General features: G+C 41.2%; 1 protein-coding gene and 1 long non-coding RNA gene across 2 annotated transcripts in view; one reads left to right on the top strand and one right to left on the bottom strand.

Moving 5' to 3' along the window:
• Nucleotides 1-16,986, bottom strand: part of KCNN2 (potassium calcium-activated channel subfamily N member 2) — a 144,088-nt gene extending 127,102 nt beyond the window's left edge. Inside the window, exons 1-2 of the mRNA XM_081090419.1 lie at nucleotides 14,434-16,986; nucleotides 13,691-13,786 (exon numbers count right to left, since the gene is read on the bottom strand). Of these exons, the coding sequence (XP_080946545.1) occupies nucleotides 13,691-13,786; nucleotides 14,434-15,696 (1,359 nt within the window). The 5' untranslated portion in view covers nucleotides 15,697-16,986. The remainder of the gene's footprint in view (nucleotides 1-13,690; nucleotides 13,787-14,433) is intronic.
• Nucleotides 14,976-22,591, top strand: part of LOC308518680 — a 96,380-nt gene continuing 88,764 nt past the window's right edge. Inside the window, exon 1 of the long non-coding RNA XR_013995957.1 lies at nucleotides 14,976-15,250. This is a non-coding gene — a long non-coding RNA (uncharacterized lncRNA). The remainder of the gene's footprint in view (nucleotides 15,251-22,591) is intronic.

The raw sequence follows: 22,591 nt of genomic DNA, 5'->3' as shown, positions 1-22,591 counted from the left end.
ATAATAATGATGAAAGCGTTAACATTTACTGAGTGTGCCATGTATAATGTGCCAGGTGTCATGCTAGGTTCTTCATAAACACTGTCTCATTGAATCCTCCAAACAATCTAATGAGATAGGTATATTTATCATCTCCACTGTACGGATATAGAAAACGGGGCTGAGAGGACTAAAATTTTCTTCTCATGGTCATCTGGGTGAGGCTGAGCTCTAACCCCAATCTGTCTAGATCCAGAGCCAGAGTTCTTAACTGTCCCCTGGCTGCTTCCCAAAAGCACATGTGCCTGTCCAGATAGCAGGTGTATCTGTCCAACTGCTCGTCCTCCCCTGTCCTCTGGGGGGCTATCCTTTGTGTTGCCTCCCACACCCTGTTGGACAGTGACAGACCCCGCCAGATGGCACCCACTGCCTCCAGGCTGTGGCTCTTCCACTTTCACAAAGTTTTAGCACTCAACATAAATACAAGTGCCAAATACCATCCACCATGACCAGAAAACATTATGTTTATGCCTATTTGTCCTCCCTCCAGCAACAGTGACGCACCCAAGGGTATCAGAGAGCTGCACGTATCCTCAACTTGCCCCTCAGGATCAGAGTCAGCTAGGGAATCCTGACATGGCTGGAAATCTCAGAGCACAGCGTGTTTCCCCAGACTATTCCCAACTGAAAATAAGGCTGGGGCGCTGAGAGCAATGGCCTATGTAAACACACCCAGTAGCAGTCTCAGAGATTGCTGGGTAGGGAGGGCCCTCCTTAGAAGAAAGAATCCAATAGGCAAATTTAAAACAAAGTCAATGAAATGATTTTGAAATCCTGCTCTTAGCTTCCTGCTAAAGAGGACCAGATTTGTAGTGCTTTGTTGTAATTTCCCCCATTGTGTTTAAGAAAAAAGGGTAAAAACCAACTGTTTTAACCCTACAGTAAAGGTACAGGTCATAATTATACCAACAGAGGAGAAAGAAATGAGAAAAAATGAATGAAAATTCGTATTCAGCCTAGGAATCACCTTGGTTTCTGAGCTCATCACCTCTACTCCTCCAGCCTCCCAATCCTATTCCCTTGCATTGGCTGAGTAGGTTCCCATGTGGCAGCATGTCATCATTCAGGTCTTAAAGATGAGCTTTCATCCCACCCTCCATCCCACTGATCATCTTGCAATGTGCGTTCCTGCACAGTGGTGCAGAGAAGACCGCTTGTTGCTGGGCAAATGGTGCAGAGCAAATGCTTACCCACTGATTATGCTGTGTGGTTTCCATGCAGGATGTTCTGATATGGGCTTGTGGGACTAAGTCCTTAACACATGTTTGCTTTCTTTCTATGGCCAGTTGGAGAGAGAGAGAGAGAGAGAGAGAGAGAGAGAGAGAGAGAGAGAGAGAGAGAGAGAGAGAGGGGCACTTGATGGATAAATTATTTCGAAATAGCTGCCACTGAAGCAATCTGTGTACACGGTATCAGACTTCCAGAGACAGTGAATATGACAGCGCGTGGGCAGGATCTCCATCGCCCAATGCAAGGAGCACCCAAGGGACAGATTCCCAAACATGAAGCAGAACGTAGCCGACACATGGCAGCTAAAATGTAGGGATAGCTGTCCAAAAGGATAAAAAAGATTGTGCGAGATAAATGTACTGAAGGAAGAAAAGAACACAGATTGAGTTTTTTAAATGATATACAAAATCTATACAAGCCAATGAATTCCAAATCAAGGAAATTTTTTAAAAAAGTAGTTTTCAACCCTAATAACAGTGTTGCTGCTTCCTTCCCTGCCTCAAAACAGGCATATTGGATATTTCTCTTTGTAGTACTACTGCTTAATTTTTGAAAGTCTGACCAAATGCATTTTCACTAAGTATCCTCTTTGACATTGGCAAATAGAAACAAATAGTGAAGATCCTGAGTAAAATACTAATGCAAAATGTATAATGCTATTCAAAATATTTTTAAAAAGAAAAAAAAAGACAGAGAGAACTCCTGGACATGGACAATAAATGGTGATGGAAAAATAAAGTAAAATATAATAAATAGTGCATAAAAACAGAATTACAATTTTGCAATATTACTACAGGTTTAGGTAGCAAACTAATATCATATTTAACTAAATAAATATATCTTAAGCTATTCTCACTCCCAAGGACAGATATAAGAACATTTCCTAAGTATGGGAGGATTCACTTATATGAATATAGACCTATGGCAAGTTTCTAAAAGTCAAAATTCAGTCTAAAGTTTTCATAACTAAACCCACATAAACTGAATTGTTATCTGTCAATAGCTTTGAATATATTCTAGAAGTACTAGATATGCCTTTGAAAAAGCGTGAGGTGACTGTTATAAATCACACAGCCATCACTTTTATATCACATTATATGCAAACACTTCCATAAATATTCAGTTTAATTATTATTTTTGAATGTTTTTTTAAAAATCCATGACCTTAAGGTTAAATCCAATACTAGGATATAATTTCCTTCAGGCATTCAGTGAAAAGTTAAGCAATTTAAAAATGAGTACCCATATATTTTTTTAACCCTCATGACAGTAGACACTATTCTCAGAAAAGCACTATCCAAGGTCAAAACCAAGAAAAGAGTACTATAGTGCTTAATGCTTCCTCCCCAGAATTCAGGATGTTTCTGTTTAAACTAATCTCCAAATACTGCATAGAATTTCCTTGGAAGATCAAAACTTCCTGGTAGAAAGAAGACCACCTCAGTGACCAAGCAATAAAGCCTACATATCCAAATTTCAATAGATTTGGATATGTAGGCTTGGATACAATTGCTTGGAAACAACTCCATCATAATACCTATTGGAGAACTACTATAGATAGTACATAATTGGGTAAAAATACTCAGAATATTCAAGAGTACAAAGGACAAATTATTGATGTAGAATACTGGCTGTTAAAAATAGTCTGTCTACATGGTTCAGTTCAAAGTGTATGATGTCTCAATCCCAATGTGTTTTATAAATGCAAAAAGCCAAGTCCAAAACTCACACAACAATAACAAAATGAGAGACTGGCATAGTACAGATTCAACTAGTGAAATGAAAACAGAAAGGAGGATGCAAGCTCAATAAAAATCTAATCACTGGCCCAAGAAAACTTTGAGATGTTACTTGTCATGTTAACACATAAACATTCTTCTTCTCAATTCTTTCAGACCTGTGCTTCAAGCACTGTGGTTGGAGTGGTGGCATATGAAAAAACACTCTTACCAGACACAAACTCAGTCCAGAAAAAGAAAAGAAATTATTTCAATATCCTATACGCTTACAATTCTGTCAATAACAAGCTCATATCTTTGGTGTGAATACTAGAGGTTGAATACCAGAATTTTCCATTATCCAAACGATTCCCTTTGCTCACATTTCAGAGTACCTCATGTAAGCCCTTTAAGTCACCAAGGTCCTAATTAGTGATGAGGAGATACTGTCAGCTGTGCACTGGATGCCTGAAGCCCTACTGCCCGCAGGAAGCCACACCTAGGTAGGTTTATAGGGGAAGTGGTTATTTTAGTAAAAACTGCTAGTCATAACATTACAGTTCTGTAACACTAGTTTATAGACTTGATACCCCTAGAATGAACATTTATGTCTTCAGATAGCCAATTTGCCTCAGGGAGAATCTGAACTGACTCAGTTTAAAAAATTGGCTATCCTTAATATAGATCAAGGTTTTTTTTTTTTAATAAAAAGAACACACACATATGCACAGTCTAGATTATTAATAAACTAATGGTCATTGTTCAAATGCCCACTTTATCTTTTTGTTCCCTCTCATAAAACTTGTAAAAAGAAAAAAAATCATTACTATTTCCCAAAGACCAGAGAGGCTAGGCTACAATTCTTCCCCTTCCACCCCAGTTAACCCCAAAAGAGCAAAAAATACCCAGCAGCTGACACCTAGGTAGCCATCACCACGTGCCAATCAGTGTTCTACATACATTGTATGTGTGTAATGTGTATATATACATATATGAGCATATATACACCCTTTCATTTATATACATACACATATTGAGTGTATGTATGTGTATACATACACACAATCAATTCTCATAGCAACTCAATGAAAAAGGTTCTTTATATTCCCCATTTTATAGACAAGGAAATTGAAGGACAGAGAGACTAAATAACTTGCCCAAGGTCACACAGCTAATTAGTGGCAGAGCTGGGAATGAGCCCAGACCCAGTGGCCCCAGAGGCAGTGCACAAAGCCATGAGGCTGTGCTGCAGAAAACCTTAGACAACTCAGAGAGTCCGATTGCTCTGCTCAGCAGGAAAGTTTTAGAGAAACATGTCAGAAATTATAATTTTTACAGCTTCTGCAATAAAAAGGATTGGGAACATTTGGGGACAAAGTTATCTTCCAAAACTGCTTTCACACTGTTTCTACATAAACTTTAACTATTAAAAACAAATAGATCCTCTTTTACCAACTGGTTAGGCAATACTGAGAAACCAAAGTGATGGAGAAATAGAAAGGTAGAGAAGCTACCCAGACTTACAAAGTACTCAAAATACTAACCGGTAAATTAGACCTAGACATTCCAGGAAATACCACATCTGTCATTTAATGAACTGGTCTGTAAGTACTTTAAAAATGAAAGGAGTAATATAAACGTTGTAATTTGTCTTAAATAATATCCTTTAACTCAGTAATTTCTTGCTTGGCAACTTATCCTTAGGAAATAATCAGATATGCTCACAAAAGTTCATCTGCAATAGTACTCATGTAAAAGTAATTTTAAATAGGTTCTTTCTAATTTTTCTTAAGGTCTAAAAATAAGGGAAATAATTAAATTGATTACATCTATATGATGGGGAGAAATGGGGGCTACTGAGAATGTTTAATGGCATGGGGAAATTAATTGAAAGTTACATGAAAAGAAGACCAAATTTCTTATATAGATATATAGCAAATACTATGACCATCTACTTAATATAAAACATTATTACATAAATAATAATTACCTCTGGGTGGTGAGATTAAACTAACATATTCTTTTTTATGTTTTATAAATTTTCTAACTTGAATAGTTATGAAATTTATAATCTGAGGTTTGACAGTATGAAAGATGCTTCTCTGTCTCTGGATCTGTAAGGGGGAGAGATCAACCAAAGGACTTGTATGCATGCATATGAGGCTAAGCAATGGACACAGACAACAGGGGGGCGAGGGCATGAGTGGAAGGATTGGGGGCGCAATGGGGGGATAAGGACACATATGTAATACCTTAATCAATAAAAAATTATAATCTGGAGAGAAAAACAAAATTTTTAAGAGGAAAGGCATGTAGTCATGAAGCCTGCATTGTTTCCTTCTTGGATATAATAGATGATGAGATTGCCTTTCACAGAGAACATGCGGACTTCAGCAAGGGATCGAACAGTCCTCATGACACTCTTGTGAGAAATGTGGGCTAGCTGACAGGGTTCACAGAGTTGTTATTATTTAAAAGGCTGTATCAAGTATCACAGATGAGCGGACAGCAACAACAGAAAAGTCCTGCTGAGTTCTGACTGTGGCTCAAGCACAGCATCACTTTTCAAACTCATGGTTAGTGTAAAGCTAGGAAGAAGAGTTAAATGTGTCATTGGCAAGTGTGCAAAGCAGGTAGCAGACACTAATGTTGACTCTGTTTCTGGAACAGAATTTTACACTAATTTGAAACCTTGGATCTTACCAATCCCCTAGCCAGTCCACACATGGCATTTTCTGAAACTAAAAAATAAACATCAAATAAACATCAAAATTAGGATTCAAATAATTCTGACAGGATGAAACCTTGGTCTGAAACCAAGATGCTATTTAACAAGGTTAATAAATGTAAAACAAACATTCAGTTCAATTACAATTTTACAAGTGTTACTTGGCAACAGTTCCTGTGAAGCAATGACTGTGCTAGACTAATAACAGTCAATATCAGGGAGCACCTCTAATGAAGGGAGGTAACAACCCCATGGGCATCTGAGAGTACTGGGTACATTTCCGACCTTCTTCTCTACAGAGGGAATTCAACAAAACAGAGTAAGCCCAGAAGAATGTGATTGGGGACATTCTATGCTGATGATGAATAGTCAAAGAAACTGGGACTATTTAATTAGGAAGACATTGAAAGGGACTTACCCAATGTTTAAATGTTTGTTCTTTGGTTCTGTAAAAGGGTGAATCAATTTTTCCTTTTATACTGGAAATTACGGTCTGTCTTCTGTCTCTATCACTCGACTGAAACAGCTCATCAAGGTCAGCAATGACCTTCAACTTTCCAACTTCAAAAGGCACTTCTCTATCCCTTATTAACAGATGTCATGGTATTCCATACACAGCACTGTGCCTCCTTACAACACTCCCATGTTCACCTCGGGTACAGTTCACTCTTATCTCTCTTTCCTAGTTCTTCCTTTACTCAACCTCTAGATGTCAGAGGTTGATTGACTGTCGACCTTCTCATCTTTCTATTCTCTCTCAGCAATTCTATTAATCCCTGTGGGTTTACTTAGTCTCTATCTTCATTACTCCCAAATTTACATTTCCACTACAGACCTTTCCTCTGAACTCTAGTTTCTCTTGTAAAGTCAGAGGCATTTCAAATGTACTACGCCCAAACATATTTCTGATTCCACGTCCCACGCTTCAGTTTCAGTCTTCCCCTCCTGGCACCATACACTCACTCGACTGCTCCAACCAGAATCCTGAGAATCATCTTTCTATAGTCCCTTGCCCTCACTTGTCACATCCAATCCACTAGGAAGTTCATTCTAACACCAATATACATCTCCGATCAGACCACTTCTCCTCACCTCCACTACTGCTCCAAAGCCAGGTGGTCATCTTTCACTATGACATGACCTGCCAAGGGTCTCCTTTTAGTCTCGAGACCAATCTCCTCAGAACATCAACAAAAGATCTTCTAAAATGTAAGCTGGATCATGACTCTCCCATGCTTTACGTGTTTCAATGACTTCCCTACTGCAGTTTGAAACAAATCCAAAAATCCTTGACATGCCCTATGACCCTTCAATATCAGAACGTTGCATCCTCTCCCACCCCATCCGGGACCATTCTCCCAGTGTGGGACACACTGGTTTGCTGTCATGTGTTTGCGTGCAGTAAGTTCAGTCACCAGGCCTTTGCACAGGTTGTTCTTACAGATTCTGCCAAATTAGCTATTTCTTACCCTTTATGCCTCAGTTTAAAAGTCACTGCCTTAGAGAGTGTTCCTTTGATCATCAACCTTGCACCCCCAATTACTTTCTGTCTCAGTCCTTACACCTTCTTCGTGGCACTTACCAGAATAAGGAGTTTGGTTCTTTACTTAACTTTTATTTCCTTATGCTTGCAATGTCAGTTGCAAGAGGGAATGGACTTATCACTACTATGTTTGCAGAGCTCAAAAATTCTTTAGACTTTGTCTCAACATAAGAAAAATATTCCTAAAAATAAGAGCTGCCTGGCAATGGGACAGCCTTGTACAGATGAACTGACAATCATGGGAAGAGGGTTCACGCTGAAAGTGGGCAACCACTTTTATCAAAGTTGACATAAAGGGAGTTCCCATGCTGGGTGAGAACTGTGCCAGATAACAATTCAGGTCTCCTCCACGCAGTTTCTAGTTTTATTAATGGAATGCTTAGGGAATTTCAGATTAAGAATATACTTTTAAAGTAGCAAACATCAAATTATTTCCTCATGAGCAAAAATTTCCTCTAAAACGACACAAATTAGCCCAGCTGGTATGATTGAGTGTCGATCTATGAACCAGGAGTTCACAACTGGATTCCCAGTCAGGGCACATGCCCAGGTTTCAGGCTTGATCCCCAGTAGGGCGCTTGCAGGAGGCAGCCCATCAATGATTCTCTCTTATCATTGATGTGTCTATCTCTCTCCCTCTCCATTCCTCACTGAAATCAATAAAAATATATTTAAAATGGCCCCATTCAACACCTTCTAGCGGCTAGAATCTAGCCTGATGAAAAATAACTCCTCTGAAGTAAAGCCAGTGCAGGCTCCCTCTGTGTGCCCTGCCAGATGTGGCTGGGACAATTGCAGCCCACCGTGCCCTTCTTTCCAAGCTGTAAAAATGTGGCCCAGAAACAACTTGGCAGATCAAGCAAACCCACTTGCGGTAAACCTAACGTTCCACTCTTCATTCATTTGTGATGCTGCTCTGTAAACACACCAGGATCGTTTTATTTAGCGGCACACCCATTAATAATGCAGAGATCTTTGCACAGGCAGGCGGAGAAAATTAGTCCCAAGTGATTTCGTTACGACAGTGTCTACACTGAGTCAAAGGGACTGAGAGTCTCATTACAACTGATATAGAAGTTGCTGGCAATACAGACCACCACATAGCAAAGCAATGCATGCAAGTCTTCTACTCTCTCTTTTGGAGTCTCACAGTCCCCCAGTAATTCTCATCTCCCTCACAGATAAAGCAGAGACCTAAAGACCATTCTAGGACCATTCCTTCAAGGTTTTCAGCTTCCTTCATCTTCACTAACCTCCTCCAAATTTTTTTTAAAGAAAAGTAAAATGAAAGTTGGCAAATATTCTATTCTGATGGCAACTTTACGATGCTTATTCTATTTATCAGATTAGACAATGCACCGCTAGATATTAGGGAATGTTGCAAATAAGCTTATGAGGCTATGCGCTTTGTCCTTAAATAATTTTTCTCCAAAAAGTTTTTCAGGAAGGCAGTAAACATTTTAGAAGCCGAAGATATTTAAAATTCTGCTTTATAATATCCAGTGTTAACCATGCGATAGAGGAATATGTGTGGAAAGCAGGCAATGTCAACTCTGAGAACCTTTTTGAAGGGCTGGTGAACAATACCTTTCCATTTAAAACAAACTCCATTTGATCCAGAAATCTGACTACTGAATACTTACCATATGCATATATTCCAATCAGTAGATTAAAATAAGTATACCATGGTGCTCATTTTTAGCATTGCTTATAATAGCAAACACCTAGAAAACTCAAAGCACCTATCAACAAACCACAATACATCCATAATGGGATAATATGCTGCTGCTACAAAAGGATAAGACAGATTTCTATGCGCTGATAAGGAAAACTTCCAAGATATATTACGAAGTAAAAGCATGTGTGTTATCTCAAAACACCCAAGTGTTCATTCTTGAAAATTCTGGAAGCATATATGAAAAACTTCAAAGTGGTTGTCTCTGAGAAACAAGACAGAGTATGGAGAATGTGACTATTCCATTTATTTTAAACTCTTCTGTACTATTTGTTATTTTTACTATGTGTGTTTATTATTATTTCATTAATAAGAATAATGACTATATGCAGTATATTCTGCATGGTCTAGAAATGTCTACTTGCTCTCTGTAGGAGTGGGGAAGAGAACATCCTTTGTGTGGCCTAGATGCAGGAGCAGAGAGAAATTTTAATTTCTGACCTTCCAGTTTCAGATCTATATTGTCCATCTCTGAAAAGCTACCTTGAAAGAGAATGAGTTATTCCACTGCAAATGATACCAAAGAAAAATCAGTGTTTCCTCTAATGCTATTTATTATGTAATTATATGATTACAAAAATGAAATCAAACAAAATTGTTTTCAACTTTAAAGTATAGCACTTTCCATTTTTCCAAATCCCACGAGAACTGGAAAGATCAGACTCCAAAGAGCTTTCTTTTCCAACCTAGAATCTTGTGTTTGCTTAACTCAGAATACTAAACAACTCTTTCAACTAAAGCTGCTTCCCTAAGAGAAATTAGAACATGTTAGTATTGAAAAGATGAAGTGAAATCTACAAAAAATTTCATGTTGAAAATCTTAAAGAGTATGTGAACTTTGTTTAGTGTTTATTCCATCAAAGAAATCCTTCCAAGCCCACAGAAAAAGTGGTGGCGGGGGGTGGAGGGGACAGACATAAGAAAAGTCACAGGATACCATGCCTCTGGGTTTTTCGCCCCTATTAATTAGTATCAAGTGATAGTAACTAGCTTTCCAAATTGTATAAAAGAAATCTCTTTTATAGCACCTCTCCTTTGTCAGAGGGTTGTGATACACAGATAGGCACTTACCTAGGTTATTTTATTTATACCTTTTGTTTGGGGTGGGGGGGGGGCACTTTTCTGAAGACTATATGAAGTAAGGCCAAATGTCTATTTGAAAAAGTCTAATATCTTAGTAGCTGAAAACTCTGCCCACTAAATCTGATTTTATATAAACCTTCTGATAAAAAAATAGTGATTTCACTTTTTATTGGAGGGGTGTACAAGTAATCAATTAAATGAACAAGCTATAGCTTGATGCATTGAGCTGTCTGTGGTACTGAAAAATGACACCAAACTGAAATATATTGAGCTCTATTCTTCATTACACTATATTAATTTGAGCACTTCCGTCCATGACTCACCTGAACCATCTTAGTTTGTCAGTGTGTATATAAACATTATACAAAAGGTCACAGTGACTTGCTTTCCAAGGTTCTCCTTGGAAATGTCAAGGTCTTCCCATGATTTGTTAATCAATTCTGATATACAGAGCCAGAATGTTGACTATTACATTTGCTGTTCCTGAATGCAGTGAGAAATCATACCATGTACCAAAACTGACACTAGTTAGCTCTCTCTCCCATCAACATGTTGATATGCTAAAAGGAAAAAAAAAATGCCATTTTAGACACATGCTACATCCAAGGACATGCTCTGAATGACAACATAATCCCTGCATTTAGTTCCTTAACTCAAAGCTAATAAATATATTAGAAATTCTTACTAGTAAACTGAGATTGCCTAAGACTTATTAAAGAACTTATAGCAGTGACATCTATAAGTAAAAAATAAGTCTGAGAATTTGGTTTCACTGAGCTTCAGAAGTATTTGGACAGTACCACCAACTATCCTCTGAATCTATTAGAACAATCCTGTTTTATTTCTGGTTCTTGACTTCTAGGTCAGAATCTCCACATTCATGTGGTCAATTTCTTTTTTTTTTTTCTTTAAGCATTTCAGGTAATAATATAGAGCTTCAGCCTGAGGAAATCCCTCTAGATCAGAAATTTTCAACTGGTGTGCCATAAGAATTTTTGAAACATGCAATACCTGACTTTTTAGTCAGGGGCACTGACCGCTTTTCCTTAGATTGTCAGATAAAAACTATGACAACAGCCAACACAACTATAGCCATCCAGTGTGAATGAATCAAAACTATACCTATTTTTTGCAAGATTGGCAAATATGCAGAATTTTAGTAATTAGTTTATGCGTGCCATGAGATGGAAAAGGTTGAAAATCACTGTTCTGGATAAAATACTGAATGTAAAATATAATCCCAAACAACTGGTATTACACAAGCATGTATTTTAAAATTCTATTAAGTGTGATTATTTGAACAGAAACCATATGCCATTTAAAATAAACCCAATTTAAAAAGTCTAACATTTTGTAGTGTTTTATGACCCCAACAGTAGAGAAGTTTGTTGTCCTTATCTTCATTTTTCTCACTCATGCCATACATAACCAATATATCTATGCATTTTTGTAACAGAACTTGTCTTCAAAATTAGCCAATGGGTAGAATTCTTTCAAGTATGACATAATCTACAAAAATATGATTTCTGATATTTTATTATTTTCTGTAAGTTTCAGGAGTTCTAACATGGGATCAATTTTTTCTTACAACCTGTAATTAACATTTGGCAGCTCCTCTCACACTCCTATGTTATTTCAAAAATATCTCAATAATTCTTAAAAAGTCACTGTCTTTAGGAAGACACTTGTTTTTTGATGTTAATACCATCCAATGTCCTCCCTCATGAATGCTTGTGTAGCTGTGTGCTTTTCAGGAGGAACAGGTAATAACAGGAAGGCTGATGTTTATTAAAAAGTAAAAACAACAACAAAAAACAGCAAACGCCAAGGTCTCTTTCCAGAGTGAACTGAGTAAAACCACTCTGATATTCAAGAAAAAAAAATTAGTTACTTGATTTTTAAAAATACCTAAAATATTCTATAATTATCTTCTAAGTTTAACCCTCTTCATATACCAAACATTTGGATGTAGAGAAAAACCAAGCGAAATGTCCACGTTTCAGGGCTGCTGGCAAGCAGTAGCAGAATACAGCAGGAAGAGCAGGAAGCATCCTGGACTCCAGGCTTGGAGGACAGGGCCTGGTCACGCTCTGAACTGTCTAGCTGCGTGATCCAGCAAGCTACTCACCCTCTTCTGACTTTAGGTCCTCATCTGAAAATTGAGTCAAAGAATCCTTAGACCTATTTTGTTCCTTCCAGCTCTGTCTACTCTTCAAGTCAAAATGAAAAGATACACTCATAGTGTTTGAATTACATTTTAGTATCACTTTAAAAGGTTTGAATCTCAAACGCCTATGACCATTAGCACCTAATTAGAGAGAGATCTATGTAAGTTATTAAATTTTAAAGAGTTCAAATATGTATTTGCCTGGTTTTTCCAGTGCAGTTTTACTACTTACTCTAAATATTCTCTCTAATTTTCATTCTCTAACCTCATTCCTTCAAAATCGCACTTTTCAAAGTTTTCGCAAATTTGAAAGCAAGATGAAGTAATTTCTCCCTCCTCATTTGGGGTCATGTGCATTTTTATTTTGTTTGGACAACTGTTAAAATTGGTTTCTTCTATATTTAGTATATATATATATATATTTGCTAATTACTAACTTAAAATTAATTTAATTTCTAATTAATGCTCAGTTCCTTCAATGGCACGTTCTATACAATGTTTTAAATTCAAAGGCCACTCCTAAAAGACAGCAGGTCAAATTTGGTGGTTTAATAGTTCCACCAAATGTCTCACAACTGCTCCAAAAATATCAGAAAATACATACCAGTGTAAATTCTACACTGGAAAATCCCAAATCACTCCTAATTTTTGAAAACTCGATTTTAATTCACAAATCTTAACATATCCTTGACTGAAGGTTACAGCAAAGTATACCACTCAAAATACAACCCATGAATATTGTATAGAGGATTCTGAAGTTGTCAGCAACAGCCAAATCTAACAATAGAGCTCCTGGCTGCATTTAAAACATTTTCCTAACAAGACTGCTCACAAGAGCAGTAGCCTTTGCTCTTGACTGACATTTTTGAAAAATGATGTAATGATTGTAGCTAAGAATCTATCACATACTATATATACAGAATTTGTATTCAAAACTTACTATTATTTTTTAATGATGGGGGCTATAGAAAGGGTTAGAGATTTCTCATGTCTTATTTATATACATTAGCTAGGAATATCACCAGCCTATTTTCTTCCCTAGGCTACATTATAGGAGATGATCCAAATAGATACAACCTTCCATAATGAGGCACCACTAGGAAGTGGTGGTATCAAACAAGAATACACGTTTACCCTTCAGACTAAGGCTAGTGCAGAACTGACCTTTAGGACAAGAAGTGCAAAAGTGGATCACCTGAAAGAAGACAGGGGAAAATCTGAAGGGCTTGATAAATACATCCCAGAAATGACTGCATGCTTGCATGCTGCACTGTTTTGTTTTTAACTTCTTGAAGGAACAGGTCAGGTGGTATGTAAGAATGCAGCATGTTTCTTCTGTAACCTCAAGCAAGGACATGAGGGCTTGGAAAAAAGCTCAGCTGCCTTGAGCTTCTCCGGGCTGGAGGCATGACTCTGGGTCATTCATAAACAGCAGAACCTAAGTTACCTGTATTTCCCTGGCGTGGTACACGATGATCAGACCGAGCAGAATGATCGTGGAGAGACTGATAAGGCATTTCAGAGCTAAGGAATACAGCGACGCCTGCAACACAGACAGAAGCACTTTTAAGAAAGAAGCACTTTCAGCCAACCACCTAGGCCCCTGAGTGGTGAGGGGTTGGGAGGGTCAGTGAGTCCCCCACCAAGTGGGCCTGAACTCCCAGCTGGGTTGGGGGGACCCCTATCTTGGCTCTATGATCTGTCACATCACCTAGCCTCAAAGGCAAGCGAGAGGAGAGGACAGCTGGGAAGGCGGGTGACCAGACAGCCAAGCAGCGGGGTCTCGCCATCACAGACCCAAGTGCAGCTCCTAGCTCTAGGAACCGGAGAGGAAGTTACTCCTGAGTTTAAGCTCTCCGGTTGAGAGGGCCTCCTAAACCCCGAGCACCAGAAGAGGAATAAAGCATGCTTTCCCACACACTCCTGGAACCACTTCTTTAATTTACTTAAACGCGCTGGGCACTCACTGTCTCCAGAACTTTGCGCACGGAAAGGCTTCCTCTCCGGAGTTGCCTTGCGGACTAAGCGTGCGCTTCTGAGCCGCGTTCACTGTCCCAGCGGGCACTGCCCTCCGATTGTCCCGGGAAAGCTCGCAACTGGCAGGCAGGGAGTTCCCGCCAGTGCCAACCCCAACCACCTGGCATCCCGCTCTGCAGCCCCGGAAGGGTGGACAGGGGTTCGAGCGCGTACCTTGTCGTAGGCGCCCCACGACAGCTCGGTCTCAATGACCATAACCACGATGCCGAACATGCCGAAGATGAGCGCGTAGTCACTGAGACGCTTGCGCTTCTCGAAGAGGGCACGCCGGTGGCCCAGCTTGTAGCCGATGTTCTGGTTCTTCTTCTTGCTAGACTTGGTGCCACTGCTGCTGCCATGCCCGCTGCCGCTGCCGCCGCCGCCTCCAGTGCTGCCTCCGCCGCCGGTTCCATAGAGCGCCAGGTTATTGGAGTTGTTGTGCTCCGGCTTTGACACCACGATCTCGGGGGCTGAGGACGACGCTGCAGCGGCGACTGCAGACGGAGAGGACGCGCCGCCACCTCCTCCGACGGACGCGGGTGGCTGGAGGGGCTGTGCCTCCGAGTCCATCTCGTGCAGGTTTCGGCGGGACGCGCTCAAGTTGCTCAGCGGACGCATGACGCCCCCGTTGTACCTGCAGCTGCTCATGGCTATTTCGGTGAAGGGGTTGCTCTCGCGGCGTGCCTGGGACTGGTGGTGCTGGTGGTGCGCCAAGTGGGGGTGGTGGTGGTGGTGCGAGAGCGGGGGCCCGGAGCCCAGGCTGCCGAGGCTGCCCGTGGGGCTGGCGGCGGGCTGCAGGCTGTGGCACTGGTGGTACAGGGAGGCGGACGCGGGCTGCTGCGCGTACTGCTGCCGGAGCGCACTGGCATGGCTGGACGGAGTCAGCTCGCTCACATTGAGCTGGCTGCCCCGGCGCGACGAGCAGCAGCAGCACGACGAGCCCGACAGCGGCGAGGAGGTGCGGGTCCGGAAGGCGCCGCCGGGCGAGGAGGTGCGGAGCAGAAGGGACAGGTTATCCCCCGCCCCCGCCCCCGCCCCGGGGGCACCGGAGGAGGCGCAGCTGTTGCACCGGAGGCATGGGCTGCTGCCGCCGCTACCCGGCTGCTGGTGCGCGAGGTGCGGGTGGTGGTGTGCGTGCGGGAGGGACGCGAAGGGCGGGCACGGCTTGTCCTGGCTCTGCTGCTGCTGCTGGCAATGCAGGTGTGAGGAGCGCGGCGGCGGCGGCTGCTCTGAGAAGAAGCCGCGCTGAAACTGCAATGGGGTTTCCATGTCAGGGCTATTAAAGCTGCAGGGAGACCAGGCGGTGGTGCACCCTGCGCAATGCGTTATGGTCGGGAGCGGGGACTCCTGCTGCTGGTGCGAGGAAGGGCCCATGCCGGCTCCGGTAGAATCCAGGCGGCGAGTCCGATTGGTTGGGCGCACCAAAACAATGGGCATGACATCACCTGCGGGGACCAAGACTGAGTTTGCGGCGCGCGGCTCAGGGGAGCGCGTGTGTGAGAGAGGGAAAATAGGGAGAGGGATCTGCAGGGTGAAAATCCAAGGGTGCGCAGGACAAGGTGAGGGCGAGGATTCCACCTGCCGATTGGGAGCGCCTGTGAGCACCGCTAAGGATGGGGAGCCCCCACGCAGTGCAGCCAGGCTGCAGGGGTAGGAGAAAAGAAAGGGGTGTCCCTCCCTTCCTTCCGTGTCGCGCCCCCCTCTCCCCCACCTAACTACTGCCGGACGTGCAGTCTAGATCACCTGCGCCGGGTACTGCAGCACGTTGGGCCACCCGGCAAAGGGTCAGGCGCAGGGACAGTGAGGAGCCGGCCACTCCTCCGCCGCCAGGCACGCCTCAAAAGGCTGCAGATCAGCAGCCCCCGCTCCACACGCACCTCTCCCCAATTGTCCTGCAGAGAGTGGGCTTCGGCTGCCAGCCAGATAACTGTGGGGGGCCCGCTTTGGAGAGAAAAAGTTTGGCGGCTGGCTACACGAGGGCTCGGGAATAACCACGGGGCCTGAGCCTGGGTTTGCCCTTGAAATCAGCGCGGATCTTTCCCGGCCGCTCAGTGCCAGAGCCCGGGAGTCGGGACTGGTTGCGCGGAGCTTTCGCCCTAGCGTTCTGCGGCGCGGGTAGGGTTAACCGTCTGACACACCGGCCCGAGGAGGATGGGGGCGGGGCCGGAGAGGGGGATCCCCGCCATCCGCGGGAGGAGCCCGCACGGGCTTCCCGGGTCCCCCTGGCGGGGGCGGAGGGCTTTCCCCGCTACCGCCTGCTCACATTTGCGCCTTCTGCGGAACATGAGGGGCTGGCGCCCCCGACCGCCGGGTCCCGGCCTCTTGCGCTCAGGCCCTCTGGCCACCCCAGTGGGTAGGTCCGTGGGTTTCTTCGGCCGTGGAAAGGGGGCTTGCTCGAGGGTCTGGGGGGCTGCTCAGCGACCGCCGGCCGCCAGCTCCTCCTCTGTTCCTCTTCCTCCTCCCCACCTGCAGCACAGACACAAAGCAAAGGCGGGTCACCTATGCGCAAACACCGCGCATCTTCCTTGCCAAGCCCGGACTGCTGCGGCGCGCGAGAGAGGGGCCTGGCGCGGGCTGATTCACGCCAGTAGTCAGAGCCTGGCTGGAAATTACTAATAATGATAACTCGGGCTGAATAAGAGCTGCCCGAGGACAGCGCAGGATTTTTGCTAGAGCGAGGTATAATTATTTTACTCCCCAGCAGACCAATAAAAATTGCATTTTGTGTTTCACAAATTCCCTGTGATGTGTCCTTCTCTTAAGCAGTGTACCAGAACAAAGCAGTGGCGGACCCTTTCGAGGATTCTTTGTTACTGCTCCATCTTAAGTCTTTATCGTTTGTATTTCTTTGTAACTTGAAATTTCCGTCTCCTCCAACCAAATAAAAGAACTCGGCCAGATGAATATTTATTTCCATTTTTTAAGTGTGATTTTAAAGCATGATTTTTATGCTAGAGATGATAATGAATTAGATACACCAAGAAATTAGAGTGAAAGCAGATCACCCTCATTAGGTAATTGGAATTCTCAGCTGGATCCAATTTCCTGATATTCTACTCGCACTGCACCTGCCCTGAAGTTGCTTACCGCTTACCAGCTCCAAGTGTGTGTGTGTGTGTGTTCAGTGCCATGGAGTGAATAATTCATTTTAGGGTATCCTTTGGACATGGCTTAGACAATTTTAATTTTTTGTAAGGGCAAGTAAAAACATCCAGAAGAAAGGGGGGGGGGGATTGCTTTTAGTTCCACAGTCCTCAACTTGACATAATGAATAGTGTCAGAACTTGCATTTCTCAATAGTCAAGAATAGAATTTGTACAGCTAAAAATTGGAGACAGCGTTTCATTTTTATAATCTATTAGGATTTTTGGCAGTTTAATAGAACTTGTTTGGAATTATGAAGCTCATTGAATCTTTGGGGTGGCTGAGTAGATACTGCATGAATTGTGTGGTGAGAATGACTATTAAAAACAATTCTTAAAAAAGGAAAAGAAAAAAATAATTCTAATGAATAATTTGGAATTACAAGGAAAACTTCTAAATAAAAGTTATTCACCTGGTGTGAAACAAAATCCAACTCAAGCACAATATTCATCACATTTATTTTCACTTTGTAACAAATTATACAGCTGCCTTCTAATTGCTCTATGATGCTGATTGAAGAAGTTTGACTTATTCTTACAAATCTAAATACTTCAAAGAAATGTTTTCATGAAAATTAATTAGCTTTTCATAAATTTAGATGGAAAATTACATAGACCACCCCCCAAATATGTAAATATTGTGACCAGTATTACATTAGACATGTTTCTAGAGTTAACAAAATATTCTAAGAAAAAATATTCTAAGAAAGGTAATGGCTGCACCCTCTGTGTTGAACTGACTTTCTCAATTAGCAAAGTCAAGGCTTTCAAAGAGGTTCCATAAACAAAATAATAGAGAAAAATATTGTATCATTTTCCATGTATATTTCCATGCCTTAGTATGGCACTAGGTGCAATGCCATTAGTCATGTAGAAACAAAGAGTGTTTACTGAGATTCATGGCATTATGTGTGGGACTCCCACTGCTCACAAAGGGGGCTCAGGGGAAGGATGGAATGCACAAGGTAAGGAAGAAATACAGATTTGCACCACAGCTTGAGGAACTGTCAGAATAGCAAAACTCAGATTAACAATGCTCCCACCTAGTCAATATTTTTAAAAAGCTCATGAAGTAATAATGTGAAACCCTCTGTGATTGGAGGGGGAGAAAAGTCCATCAGATATTTATCTTTCTGTTTTCAGGAATCATCTGATCACACACACTCAAAAAATCATCTTGCTAATAGATGTCTGCATTTGGGGAGTTTGATAACCCTCTATTAGTATGATGATGAAAAATCACAAGATGTCCCAGCAGCCGAGCCAGCATGGCTCAGTGGTTGGGTGTCGAACTATGAACCAGAAGGTCATGGATCAATTCCTGGTTAGGGCATATACCCAGGTTGCAGGCTCAATCCCCAGTGTGGGGCATGCAGGAGGCTGCCGATCAATGATTCTCTCTCATCATTGATCTTTCTCTTTTTCTCTCTCCCTCTCCCTTCCTTTCTGGAATCAATAAAAATATTTTTTTAAAAAAAGATGTCCTAGCAATTTTATGTTTCATTGTTTTTTTGTCTGAATCCTCCTGACTTTTGTTTGAGGCATCTTACACTATTGGGTTATGACATGGGACACACTTAAGAGGTTCTTGTTTTCATCATTCTTTTTGTCTTTATAAAATTAACAAATGAATTTTAAGCTAAGATAGAAACATTTAAAATATGTATACTATATGTGTACTGTAATCTTGCTTTTCCCCCCACATAGGATTGCAGAAATACATGTAATATGTAAAGTTAAGTAATCAGAACAACAAAGACAATATTCTTTCATGTGGATAGTGCCTAGCACATAGTAGCACTCAGTTATACTGTGAGGGTGAGGAGGCAAGGAGAGAGGGAGAAAATGAAGTGTTGAAGGAAAGGTCACAAAACAAGGGCCCACAACCTCCAATGATAAGCTTTTGGAAAATTACATTTGCTTCTCTTTCTGCCAGTAAGATATTTAAGTTGTGAACTTTCTCTAGTTTAACACCAGAGGTCCTACTCATCCATGAAATGCATTTCAAAACTAATCAATTAAATACCTTTATTTCCACCAGTATAGTTATTTTGTAAAAATTGTCTATTTTTTCCTTATATACTAGAATAATTGCTTTCCCATATTTGTTGTATTTCAAGATTGTGAATATGCAAACACACAAAACACTCCCCCCCCCCCCCCCACACACACACACTTATACTTAACAGTCTTAGAATAATAATTTTCCCAGACCTCAGGGACTTGGGGGAAAAACTGATTGTTTGCACTCTGGTTCCTTATTTTATTCAGATTTATATTATGCCATTATTTATAATTCTCTTATTCATAGGATTTATTTGTTGGGGTTCCCTCTCTCTGTTGTTCCTTAAAAAGCAGGGCTCTCTTGAATTTGGATGTTTCAGATCTATATCCAAAGGCAGCCAGAGCAGTAGAGGCAGGGGTCCAGAGCATCTGTGCCCCACACTGCGTGGTGAGGGAAACAAAATAAGTGTTTTCCTGAGATTTCTTTTTTCTTTGCCTCGGTGAGTAAATTATTTGGTGGTGCCAAACACAGGCGTTGTGATAAGATTCAGCCTCTCTGGACTTAGCTGGCTTAGCAATCAATGCAAATGGGAGTCAGGGCACTATCTGAGTTGTTTTCTTAGCTAAATTTCCTGGAGCAGAACAATTTTTGAAAAGTCATAAAACAGCTGTTATTTTTAAACCACATATTGCCCTAGCTTCATACAAAATTTATACATTTAAAGAAAACATTAGAATAATATTTATTATGTGTATTCTCTATTCTTCTGCATTGTGATTAGAAAGTATCAAGACCTGAATAAGAGTATTGATGATAGTCTTGTTAATTTTTAGTAATGCTACTCTTATTCAGGGACTACTTATCATGTTGGGGCCTATTCACTAACTTCATTAACTTTCCCAATTTATCTACTCTCATCCCTGTCCCCTATTACTTCTCTGCTAACTAGAGTGTTTATAAAAGTCTCAGCAGTGCTAGGAGAAAAAAAAAGAGAGAAGTTATACTAGTTTTGTTAGTAGAATTGATCTGTTACGTAATTAAATACAGTGGGGTCTTGACTTACGAGTTTAATTCATTCCGTGACGGAGCTCGTCACTCAGATTACTCATATGTCAAATCATAAAGTGAACGAGTGAGACACGTGATGTCAGGCTGATGTTGTGGCGTTCACTGTGACGTTCGCTGTGCCAACTAGCAGTGGGTATCTGAAGCTGGCTCATAACCCGAATTTTAGCTCGCAACTCAAAGCAAAAAATCGGCCGAGAGACAGCTCGTATCTCGAAAAACTCGTTAGTCGGGACACTCGTAAGTCAAGGCCACACTGTAGGTTGAAATTATTGACTATGATGTCTTTTAAAAATAGTCTGTGGACTTCATAAACAAATATCCCTTGGCACTTAGAAACACACATCCAAATCTAGAAAGTCATACAAAAATTAATGGACAGCACATTGTAGTTTATAAAGCGGTTTCTTATGTGTTATTTTATTTGAATCTCATTAAGAACCCTTATGGAAGGTAGGAAAAGGTGTTATTATTATCTTCATCTTATAGGTGATGATAACACCTGAGATGTACTGCCTGAGGTGCCCCAGATCACATAGCTAGTGAGTAGCAGGGAACAGCCAGACTTTAAACACGGTCTTCTGATTCTGTCTGGCAAGTCTGTTTAACATTCTCTTAGCCTTTCCTTCATACAAGAATAACCTATTACTCTATCAACTCCTATAGGCTTGCGCTTTACTGATAGGCCAGGAATGGACAATAGTGACTTAACATTACCATTCACTGTGTTTGAATAGCCTAACTGACATTTCCTCACTGGCTTGATTGGGATTCTGTGATCCTTAACTATTGTCCTCTTGTTGACTTCATTTGAAGAGTAGAATAATATTTAAGGATCTAATACAAGTGTGGATGAAATGGCAGGAATGTAATCATGCAGGCCCAAGGTGCCTAATTAAAAAGTATTTTTAGAAAAACATATCCTGGTCTATTCATACACAGTATTCTGTCTACTCTGTCGGAAGCTTATGCATTCCTTATTTTGGGCAACATCCATAATATAAGTTGAAGGCCAACGAAGTGTGCATATTGACACATGCAATGTCCATTTTGTCTTTTTATATAATAAGGGAGAAGGAACAGACTCAAGCTCCCTGCCCTGGGGCTTAGAGGAACTTGTTTACAGTCCTACAGGGATTGGCCTGCCTCCCTGGTCTCTGTGCCCTGGAAGAGCTGTCCTCTCGGTGTTGTTGTTTCTCCCCATATTCCAAGAAAGGAAGCCAGGCTGTGTGCCAGAAAGAGAGAGAAACCCCTGTGTCTCACAGCTGGGGTCAAGAGTTAACACATGTGGGGTCAAAGATATGCAAATCCCTCCCTTAATAATGAGGTCATATCGACCACATGGTGATTCCAAAAGTCCATGGTTGCTCAAAACTAAAATATAATGAGGCCACAAAAGTTTTTGAAGCTATATTTCCCCCCTGAAATTCAATATATTTTCCCAACATTGTTTTTTTCTCTTTTAGGATTAGGATACACTATTCATTCTCTCTCTCTCTCTCTCTCTCTCTCTCTCTCTCTCTCTCTCTCTCTCTCTCTCTTTTCCTTTCCCTGTTAATTCTATTTCCATGTCTTATTCATCAGTTCGTTATATTTTTCTTTTTCTTTTCCACTTCTTGCCAAACAGGCTCAGGAAATCTATCACCCTTTGTTTATCTTTATCTTATTTTCTCTCTATCTGAAACTATTTGTAAAACCCCATCCCCAAATAATTGTCTTAGGGCAAGGAGAGTTGGTGCCTACTCATATAAAGAGAAAGAACCACAATTTTCTAATTTGAATTAAACATAATAGTGTCATCAGCAACAAAACATTCTAAATGCTGATAAATTTTCTTCAACATTTGCCTATTCTTCCTCACCTAATATACCAGGTAGCACATTTTCTATACCATTTTAATTATTAATGTACTATAATTATCTGTATGTACAAAATGATATAAATAATACATCGTATTAGGAAAAACACACAACAGATATATACTAGACAAATATAATGACAAAACTCAATATTTGACACAGTGTTTTGCCCTTGCTACATGTTTAATTAGTTAAAACTATTAGATACTTTCATTCACAAGCCAAGTTCTCCTAACAAGGGGTATTTCTAGGCTCATATA

This window comes from Myotis nattereri (genome assembly GCF_964212035.1).
Source record: "Myotis nattereri genome assembly, chromosome: 4".
In the NCBI taxonomy this organism is placed as follows: domain Eukaryota; kingdom Metazoa; phylum Chordata; class Mammalia; order Chiroptera; family Vespertilionidae; genus Myotis; species Myotis nattereri.
This window is presented reverse-complemented; position numbering and strand designations above follow the sequence as displayed.